The 11589-nt window shown below is 37.6% G+C and overlaps 1 protein-coding gene across 2 annotated transcripts in view; it reads right to left on the minus strand.

Moving 5' to 3' along the window:
• Nucleotides 1-11568, minus strand: part of LOC134797350 (anaphase-promoting complex subunit 11-like) — a 75649-nt gene extending 64081 nt beyond the window's left edge. The window contains exons 1-2 of one of the 2 annotated variants that reach the window (XM_063769578.1): nt 11401-11568; nt 11063-11320 (exon numbers count right to left, since the gene is read on the minus strand). In XM_063769578.1, the coding sequence (XP_063625648.1) occupies nt 11085-11320; nt 11401-11419 (255 nt within the window). In that variant the 5' untranslated portion in view covers nt 11420-11568 and the 3' untranslated portion in view covers nt 11063-11084. Of the gene's footprint in view, nt 1-8321; nt 9745-11062; nt 11321-11400 lie in introns of those variants that run through there. The other variant, XM_063769572.1, reaches the window with a different exon arrangement.
• Between the last annotated feature and the right edge of the window lie 21 nt (nt 11569-11589).

Consider the following 11589-nt stretch of genomic DNA (forward strand, 5'->3'; position numbering starts at 1 on the left):
ATAAATAAATAATATCTGGTGTTACAGTGAGCCTTTTTTTAATAAAACTCAAAAAATTTAAGCGATTCATAGTCAATACCGGGATCCCGGTATTGATGAAGATAGTTTCGGTATTAATACCGGTATTGAAAGAAGTCCGGAATTTGGAAGCCCTAGCCCAAATCTAAAAGAAAACCGAAATTTTCGCGGGTTTTTCGATATTTGACAAAGTTGCGTTCGGCGCTCGAAGTCGCAACTTGTATTATTCATTGGGCCAACATCATAAATAAGTCTGCAAAACTCAGAACTACCGTTTTTAGCGCAAACGCGAAATGTATAAAATTACTGTATTATCGTTTGTGTGTACAAATACACATTGGACCAAGAAATTGGACAGGAGGAATACTGGAATACCACCCTTACACACCAACTAGTTAATCTGTTTAGTTCTAATTCTGTGCATACACAAAAATATTTCCATTTCAATACAGTCTTTGTATGCTATTCATTGATAATGTGATATGTAGTGTTTAGTTTTTTAAAGTTTAGTTATAAAATATATTTTTATATAATATGTATGCTAGTTTTAAGGTATTTATGTATGGGCCATTAGTTGCCTGAAATAAAGATTTTCATTCATTCATTCATTGACTTTAATGAATTAAAATGCTAATTTGGTCAACTTAATTGACCTATATCACTGTGCAACAGTCTACCGGGGTAGTTAAACAGTGCTCGTTTTGTGGCCGCAATGCAAATGTGAGGGCTGGCGCAGTGCGGGAACGAATCCGTGCTTTATCTCTAATAGAGCCTGTTAACAGGTACTGCTGCACCGAATATGCTCCAGTTACCGAACTTTGCTGAATCTTGCACACTGTTCGTAGCAGTTTTATATAAAATGCAGGCATTTTCTTGTAGTATATCGACAAAAAACGTTTTCTCTCGCCTTATACTAGTGTTCGGGGTCTCGTAGTAAAATGCAATAAATGCTAAGGGCCGGTCACCTAACCGACGGGCTGACCAACTCAGCAGAATCTTATGAAAATTCCCATAATTACTATGAAAATTCACAATTTCCTCTTTTTAACAGTAAAACCGACCGTATTTAGTAGGATAAGTATATAAATATGGGTGAGTCATGTAAGGAATGCGATAGTATTAAAGTGTCTGTAAGTGTGTACACACATTACAACTGGCACAACCACCTGTATTTTGAAGTTTAGTTACTTAGATATCGTTCGCATAAACGAATTTTGAATTTAAACTTATTATAGTGTACATTTGAGACATATCTAAGGGTGGTATTCCATCTGTCCAATATATTGCTCCAATGTGTATTGCGTCTCACATTTTGCTTAATGAGAGAGTGAGACACGCAATGACATTGGACAATGATATTGGACAGGTGGAATAAGTATTACCGTAAGCTATGGCTCAAGTAAATTTTTGATAGGTACCTACCTAAGTGATCTGTGTATACTAGAGATGCAACGGATAGTTGTTTGGCCGGATACCGGATACCGGATATTCGGCCTGACCATCGGCCGAATATTCGGTATCCGGCCGCCGAATATTCGGCCGGCGGAACTATACCAACATTTCGGTTTTTCAGGTGCGCATTATTGATCGAAGCGTAGCGAAGGTCTACGTTTTGACTCGAGCAATTTGCTTTCGTATGTCCGGATGTTCTCCTCTACAGGTCGCAATTCTTAACCGATTCTCATGAAATTTTGTGACCAGATTCTATGACCAATTAAAAAAAATTGTCGATCCGGTTTTTGGAAATTTTTAAAAATGGCGGGTTCGTAATACCTGACGCCTAAACAAATAGTCGTAGCGATATCATAAGAGTGTTTTCTTTTAGATACATGTTTACAGAGGTAATAGCAAAAAAATGCAGAAAAAAAATATCGCTGGTTTAGGCGGTATTTAGATATTTAGTTTTGTATGTCCGGATGTTCTCCTCTACAGGTCGCAATTCTCAACCGATTCTGGTGAAATTTTGTAACCGAATTCTATGATTCGATAAAAAATTTTTGTCGAGCCGGTTTTTGGAGTTCTTTTTTTAATGGAAAACTCGCGCTTAAACAAATAGTCGTATCGGTATCATAAGAGAGTATTCTTTTTGAGACATGTTTACAGATTAAATGGCCAAAAATTCAGAAATTTTATTTCGCTGGTTTTGGAGGTAATAAGATATTTAGTTTTTACTTGAGAATCAGTAGCTAAATTTCGTCACCTTAAGTAAGAACCATCATGGCGTATTTTGCAATCGTTCGCTTTTTTTGTTTGCACAGAAGGTCTGGGTTCGATCCCCAGTAATTATATGCTGGGATATAACTTTTTGTATTTTTTTTACACTTTTCGTATTGTTTTTTTTTATATTTACTATATTGTCATCGTGCCCAATAAGATATGCTCGCGAGGTCTACAGCTCACAGAGCCACTAGTGTTAGTGTGTTAGGTTTTGACCTGTTTCGTAGTGAACGTTCACGCGGACTCATTTCTAGGTTCGAAATGAGTGCGCGTGCAAGTGAGTGCAAAGTTTAAATTGTTTTAAAATAATAAACGAGTACGATTATAACCGTGACTGTTACTTATTCCAATTTTGATTACTCCGAAATCAAGCAATGTTACTATCTGGTATCCGGCCGGATAGTAGGCCACTATCCGGTATCTGGCCGGATGTTAAAATATTGGCCGGATAGGCCGGATACCGGATAGTAACCGAATATCCGGTGCATCTCTAGTGTATACCTACTCTACTCGTATATAATGTTCTGGATATATTAAATGAGTTTCTATTTTTTTTAAGAGTAGCAGATAGGGTCTGCGAATCAGAAATTGATTGATATGAATTGACTTTGACCCACCAGGAAACAATTCCATTTATAGCGCGCGTAATATGCATACAAGTCGTACTACAACGTTCACAAACCGCAAATGGTGTGGTGCGGATTAGTGCTTTAATCAGGGACTGTATAACCGGTTTTATTAAATACCTGTATAAAAACTGTCAAACGAATACCGGTTAAAATGTTATACCTATATTCGCATTAGAGGTATTGCTGTCATTCCGTTTTTGTCTTTATCGCTATTTGTACACTAATTGACATAATGAAATACCGGTATTCATGAATACCTCAATAATAACAGGTATTCAGTATACCGGTAATGGTTTTCGTATTTAATACCGGTATTCATTGCACTTGATCAAAGAGTAACCAAAAACTTTGCGACAAGAGGTTAAAGTTGTTGTTAAGTCCTCATGCCAAAGACATATGTAACTTACTATCTATTCTTTTTGCTCATGCTTATATTGATCGCTGTACAAGCGAAAGATTTCATGATTTAACCACGAGCGTAGCAAGTGGTTCGAAATCTGTAAAATTGAGCGTTGCGACCGTTTCAAGGCACGAGGTTAATGAATGAATTAATGAAAATAATTAATCCCAGAAAACATTTCCATATGAAATATGAGCGCCGCGCCGCCAAAATTTTCGCGCCGCCGCCGCCGCCAAAATTCTGCGCTATCGGTGTGGCATCGGCGTGACCTTGTTAGATACTAGAGTCTGTCTAAGCTAACTTTGCACCGATTTGAACAGAACAAAGTGAGGGAGTGTTATTATAATATAAACGTCATATTTTCATAGAACTTTGACATTAACGATGATATTTACACACGTTGTCGTTGCAAATGCTATGCAGATTAGTTTGATCGGGAATTTATTGCTTTTATATAACGTGCTAACAAATTAGGTACCGATATTTTAAGAAATGGTACTTTATATAAAAACAATTAACTTTAAATAGAAATCAAGAAAACTTTTCATATCATATTTTTGTTTTATTTACCGAACAAAAATATAAATTAAAATTATATCTAAAAATAATCATTACGTGCATTTAACCACATAAAGAAAAAAATACATAGAGTGCTCACTCAGAAAAGTCTAATGCTCAACAACTTTCAGCGAATATTAAACAAGGATTAACTGGAACTTTATTTTCAACTCCTTCTGCTTTAATATAGTAGTAGTAGTAGTAAAACACTTTATTGTACAAAAATCAAAACAAAACAGGAAAAATAACATTCGTCATTAGTACAAAGGCGAACTTATGCCTTTAAGGGATCTCTTCCAGTTAACCTTTGAGCAATATTAGTTGTAAATAGTTGTTCAATACAATTTTTGAGACATTTTTGAAATTAATATTATTTTTAGGGTTCCGTATTTCGTACCAATATCAAGTTGATATCAACTGCAAAAAAGTTTCTTGAAGGGGTTTTTATAGGCTTTTAATATCGTACATTTAAGTCACATTCACTCATTGATTCATTCATACTATATTTGCGATTAGTAGGTGGTCTGTGCGAGCAGTGTGTGTAATCATTCACCTCTCCTGGCGATACGTACATATAATAACTATTATATTTGACTATAGCTACCCGCACTGACTTCGCACGGATTACACAAAACCTTAACAAATTGTACACCTAAACTAAAGCTTCCTCAAAAATCTTTCTATTGATAGCTGAAATCCGCATGAAAATCAGTTGAGTAGGTTTTGATTTGAGTTCATCGTGAACATACATTCATATAGTTACAGACAGACGCGGCGGGGGACTTTTATAAAGTGTAGTGAATTAGTGATAGATTCAATTAACAGTAACCTCACAATATAAAGAGATGTTCATTATGCTGCTTATCTACAGTTAATGCCATGAAAAACTTTTTTCCTACCATAATTCAATAAATTAAATTAAATTAAATTAAATGAATTAAGGTTTGAATTCTCTTCGCATAAACCAAGTTTTCAAGGCTACGCCGCCGATTCGCCGCCACCGCCAACCAATTTTGACCGGCGAACCGCCGCCGGCTAAATGCCTATTGGGCGGCGCTACACGTGCGCGCCGGACGAAAAAAAATGGGTGGCGGCGCGCCAGAAAAAAATCCTCGGCGGCGGCGTGGAATTTTTCGACTTTTCAATATTAAGACGTATAATGAAAAGCCATGCTTAACCCTTAAATCGACAAGGGAAAAAAATCTCAAAAAACTGTGTTAGTATTGGTGTTATTATCTTATTATGTGGTTGTTTATTGTAGAAAAATCATGAAAAAATCTATTTATAATAGTTTCGAAAAAAACATAGGTATGTCAAATATGTTGGATGTTGCCAGTCGGTGTAAATAAAAAGATACGCCGCATAACGAAAAGACGTCTAGTATTTTGGACGTTGCCTAGTTAGTATACAGTACTTTATATGCATAAGGTTTTTTTTGTCAAATTCATGTTTTTTTTTTTAATAAATATAGAATAATTGCATTTTTAATTACAAATACACTTACTGATAATGTCAACTTATGTTATGAACTAAAGTAAAACCTATTATTTTTATATTTTTCCAAAAGCTTTATAGCTCGTAGGTGGTAAAATTTTACCAGTCATTGGCGTCATTTTATTAAAATTAAATCAAACTTAGCGGGGTATCGTAGGATGCAGCAATATCTGAGCAATGGTATACAACAATGCATGCAATTTTATCAATATTTTCGTAAGAAATTTCTCAAATGAAATCGGGTCTGTCTCTTGATGTCTTGATGAACGCACAGGAAAAAAAAACCGTAATAATATTTTTTTATCTATTTGGTTCATTACGTTGCAATACGACAAGTAATGACTTTTTAAAAGGTTTTGAAACACCTAAAATCCCTCTGTTTAATTCATATTCATATTCATAAAAACTACCAGAAAACGTGATAATTTTACTCTTCGCATACTTGGCACTAGTGCCCTGTAATCGACAACGGTTAAAACACTGGACATTATACTTTGTAAATTTTTGACGTTGTGAGATTAATTAATCTTTAATGGTGTGTGACGTTTGTAATGGGCTTGTTCAAAGGTGTGTTTTATTGTAATTGGTGTTAAATATGTCTTAAATTCTTAATGCGCTTTTGATGTTGTTTCTTTGTCGGCTTTGTCCTAACTAGTAGAAATAGTAGAAATAAAATAGTAGAAATTAAATTATATGACCAAAAAATTTCCGTAAGTACGTAATTATTGCCATGTTTAAGTAAGTATTTTACGTCAAAAATGTGAGAGTTACGTAGGAAGTGGCGCCTATTTCAACTATTTCTTATCGGACTATAACCTATTACATATTTTAACGCTGCATAATACTGTCTTATAAAAAATATTCGGCGCGCATTTTAATCTACCGGCGGCGGCGGCGGCGCGCGGACTCCTTATGGCGGCGGCGCGCACGTCTAATCGGCGCTCATATATTTGAGATTATAAACTACATACGTAATAAAATACAATTAAATCAACAAAAAAAAAACAATTAAATGAATCAAATGAACGCTATTAAATATTTATCATTCAAAATCATCACCTAACAGCTAATTTTACCAGCCAACATGAAAACGGGCATTCTAAGATCCGGATCTTAAGTATTTACAACTTTACAAGCGGGCCGGACAACGTCCTTGACGAGTAGCGAAGGAACGAATCGTGGTACTACTACAACCGGTATTGGCACTTACTTATTACCGGTAATAGCTTTAGGAGTAAACTATCAAATAGTGGTATTTGTTGTCAATTGGCTAAACCGATAACACTATTGAATACCGGTATTCGAATACCTCTATTCGGAGCTTAAGTTATATAAATACCCAAATTCAAATTACACCGGTTATACCTCAATAATAACCTGTAGTCAGAATACCGGTAACGGTCCCTGGCTTTAATATAAATTTATTTTGATTAACACCAGATATTGTTAAAGTTAAAAATTTTGTTAACATTTTCTATGGTTTAATTAAGTGATTCAAATTAAATTAAATGTAGGTACTATTATATCATAAATAGAAACATTTGAATGTAGGTAAGCTTAAATATCTATAACAAGATTTTTATTTTTTGCATGAAGGGCGTTAATAAGATTAGGTATTAAAGGAATCTACAGATTTTACAACTTCGATATACCAACTAAATAGCTATGTATAGTATATGCGCCTTTTGCCAAGAGAACTCACAAATCACATCGTAACTCGTAAATCACATGTTATAACCCTAAAAACATACATATATTATAGCCATACGTCGGACTTCAGCGGGCATTTTCGTGGCATGTCAGAATGATAGGTAAGGTTCGCAAATCAATCGATTCACTTTCCAGTATTTGTACTTAGTATTTGGTACCTAGTATTTATAATGTGAAATTCCAAATATAAGTATGAACAACAGTCATAATGACGCATGTCAGCTATTTATTTGTTTTTTAAGTGGCCACTTCAGTGGGCTACCAGTCATCACTTCAAAGAGTATTTACACATTAAAGATGAATAAATGATAACGGGTAACTAATTTAACTAACTATGTTACAAATACTAGGTACATTATAATACTCGTAAGTTAAGATTTTTTTGTAAACCTTACCTTGCCCTCAAACTGCCCCCTATAGTCCGACGTTTGATTATAGCTATAGTCCATATCCATAACAATAACAAAGTAAGGGCGGTTTTAAGACGGTTAAAAAGTGACCTGGTAAGGTGATATTTAGTACGGAGGCTAAGCCGGACGAAGATAACCGGGTTTGATCGCGACTGACCTTTCGAGCCGGCTAGCTGCGCCACGTACTCGGTACTCGTACGTAAACAGCAAGAGCGGAAGACGGACACGAGCAAAACAATGTAGCGGAGCTTTAACAAGATAACTCGCCGCTTAGATACAACGCAGATAGTGGCTTTACCTTTCACGATTGTTTGGTTAAATTAGACTTAAACGTATTTCCGTACCCGGGTATGTCCTTAAACTACGTCCAGGACCCGGGTATGTCCTTAAACTACGTCCAAGACCACCGGTGGACGGGCAGCAGCGTCCCTCAAATTCGGTGTACTCGACTGCGATCGCCAACCCGCCTGCCAAGCGTGGCGATTATGGCATACACCCCCCAAAGGGGGAGGCCTATGTTCAGCAGTGGACGTCTTATGGCTGAGATGATGATGATGATGATTTCCGTACGTACACGAACTCCGATTGATGGTCTTATTGTTTAGGTACACGGTACACGTCTTCGAAAATTCGAATATGCCTACATTGCTGTAGAATTTATAGACAAAAAGTTTTATGAATATTTTTGATTGGTGTTATTTGAATTAAGAAACACAATAATTCCAAAATAAAAATTAGCAAATGCTGAAATTGGTGGTTTGAATCAAGGTTAGAATCCAGCCTCGGGCAGAGGAGGTTTGTCAATAATCTCTAGTATAAGTTACATTCCGTAGAAGTCAGTTATGAGTCAGTGTTTTAGATAGTTATTTGTAAATTTCATTGTACCTTGATTTGAGATCATCGTCGACAATGTACGCATAGGCCTGATCACTCTCATCATCTGTGTGCCCACTGAAATTGGACACTGACGACATAGCATAATTTTGTTCGGAGTCCTCAGAATCACACTTTTCACTTCTTTCGACCACAGGGTCCTTTGGCTCCAACGTCTCTGGCACGTTCGACTGCGAGCGCATCGTCTGCAGCTCGTAGATCAACATTTCGTGGTTATTCATATCCTTCATCACTATCCCCGGCGAATCATTGCCGTTACTCATATTCTCGGAATCCTTGCCTTTATCTATTACTGTATTAGCTTCGTTCTTTTTATTGTTTCTACTGGCAATTATTTCTGAAATTAGCATCTCGGTGACGCGAGAGGTTTTTCGTTCGAGTGAATTGTTATTTTTATTTACAGTTTCGTCACGATTAGGAGTGTCGGGGGCGTTTTGTGTATCCGGGAGGTTATTGACTTGCTTTGATGGGCTATTTCGTAATCTGTCGTCGAATTCCTGAACTTCCTCTACCGTGGCGTAAGGTGCTTCTATCGTCGGGCTCTGTGGGGGTTTAGCATCTACTGGCGACGAATACGGACTTACTTCGGGAGATGAAGTCGTTGGAGAATTTGGAGACGATGGTATTGATTTCTTTCTTTCTAAGGAATTCCTATGTACAGGTATAGGTTTCATTGGTTTCAGCTTAGGTTTTGGTGATAAAGGCGGCGGTGGTGCTTTACGCAAAGGTAAGGTTTTTTCCACGAAACTTGATGACTTCGTGACTTTACCCTTAGCGTCTTGATCTAATTTATTCGATGTAGACAAGGACCTTACTAAAATTTGTTTACATGTTTTAACCGCTTTAGAATTAAGTGATTCGTTGGATCTCTTATTCGAAGCTGGGGACTGTATGGAGCTACTGTCGCTGGAGCTCCGCCTGGAGTTTTGGCCGCTGGATTTTCTCTCATCGGACGAGGAGCTTCGGTCGCTGATGACATCTTTAATGAACGATTTTACTCTGGCCAAACCATTCTGTTTGGGTGATACCGACGAAGGGCTAGCGGAACTCCGATCTAACGTTTTGGCTTTGGTCGTAGCTTGCCGATCCTTTGACAGCGTCCGAGATTTAACGAGGCTGGCCTTGGAGTCGGCGACCGCTTTCCTCGTTTTCGCTAGGGCCTCGGCGACGACGCTCTGGTTGGGCCGCGGCGGGATAGGAGGTGGACCTTTAATTTTGGTGTTCTTCATGGGTTGAGTGTTAGTCTGTACCATCAGCATTATTGAAGCGTCACTCGTACTATAAAAGGAGAGTTATAGTATAAGGAGCGCATGTGTACGTAAGTAGTCACTCGCGGGCGCTCGGGATCGCGCGGTGCGATATACGGCCGTCCCCGCGGACGCGCGTCACGGACTGAGGCGGCCGGCCGGCAGGCAGCCCGCGCGACCGAGCACCTTGTCGTGTGTCTGAGTGCCCTAACACCTCACCTCAAACTTGCATACTCGTGTATTGCGCCTTATGCAACTTTGCCTACACGTTGTTATTGTTATTTATGACTTTGCGTAATATATTAAATGATCATTAATGAAATGATTATCAAATAATTTATGAAAAACCGTTAACTAATTAATAATGAGTGGTAGTAAGTAGTTTATGTCATATGAATTATTATTTGTAATTATATGGCAGTGTAATAGCAAATTGTTCTTTATAGTAAAAGTTCCGTACGAACTGTACGAAGGTACTTGGAAAGAAGTTGACCTCTCGTACGCGAAGTGATTGTTGCGTACAGGACGCGGCCGCGACTTGCCGTGTCCACATTGTGGCGCGAAACGCCATTGTTTTGTCAACACAATACCCCCGGCCACTCTTTCGATATTAACGAAATACAGCGTATTGTTATTGTAGTTGAATTTGTGTAACTTGTAGAATTTGTAGAGGACCCATTTAAATCGTAAATAGTTGTATTGTTTTATAGGAACAAGAACATTATATCGCTTTTTAAGTAAGTACTTAAAACATGTTTGTAATATAAATAAATAACATTAAGTGCAATAAGAGCAAACCTTGTAGACTACATCAAATACTTAGGTACTTATTCTGTAACAACATGTCTGGGTGACTACAAGATTTAAGCATTATTGTAGTCGGATTGTTTCATAGAATTATTGGCCCATAACTAATTTAAACCATCGTCCTGTCCATGATGCCTGCAGTCAATGACACTGTGTGATAGAGAGAGAAACAGGCAGGTCAATTTACAAAATTCTTCATGCTAAGCATTCTTTCTTAGGACCGTTGGCCATTTTGTACCCTAACATATGACATTGCTAGCTTGCTTGTTAACTTTTATGTCCACATAAAGCATTGTCACTAATTAGTAAGTGAGAGTTCAATACACAAATACTGTATGTTGGTTATAAACATAGCAACACTTGCTATTTTGTAAGGTAATCTTTTAGACTCCTTATTTGACTGACAAGAAACAGTATGTATATGCAATGAGGATTATGTATAACTATGTACAGTCAGCATCAAATAGATAGTGACAGTATCATTTTGCTGCTGAATGTGCACAATCCTTATTGCAACTACAATTTAAAATTTGTTAAAAACAAGGTAATACAATATATCTTACTTGATGTTGTGATTAACTTTTGGAACACCCAATACTGTTAAAGATCACATAAAATTCTATAGCACTAAACAAAACTTTGCTTGATTTGAGTATATAAAATATGTGAAATACTTACTAGTTGAGGGCTGCTTGGTTAGCTACTTGTGGCTGAATTTCCAATCCTGTCTGCACATAGGGCACTGCTGCTGGGGCTGGGACTGCAGCCACTTCACGATGCAGTGGATATGGAAACAGTGCCGACACGCGCCCCAAACCAGCGGGCAGTCGTCACCGGGCAGCTTGCAGTCGGGGCAGCAACTGTCAAAGGGCATGCGACAGATCCCGCAGTTGTCGTCGTTGGCGATCCAACGCCACGTCGCGACCCCCGTCCAGCCTACACAAAAATGTATTTCTGGATTACTCCCGTACGACACAAACAAAACAAACCGATTCAAGGCCTGGTACGGTACTGACTTTTAACTGTCACTTTCATATCGTGTCGATATCATCACTGTTTGTTGTTAGTTTTAGATGTAGTACTTAATGCTTAAGATAACGACGTTAAATAGGATGAAAAGTTATCAAGAAATAATCAATAATACTCAAAAGCGCGTCGTGCGATTAAAAACACTCGCTCCTCGCTCGTTTCGTATAAATCGTCTG

Source organism: Cydia splendana, chromosome 1 (genome assembly GCF_910591565.1).
Source record: "Cydia splendana chromosome 1, ilCydSple1.2, whole genome shotgun sequence".
Taxonomy (NCBI): Eukaryota; Metazoa; Arthropoda; class Insecta; order Lepidoptera; family Tortricidae; genus Cydia; species Cydia splendana.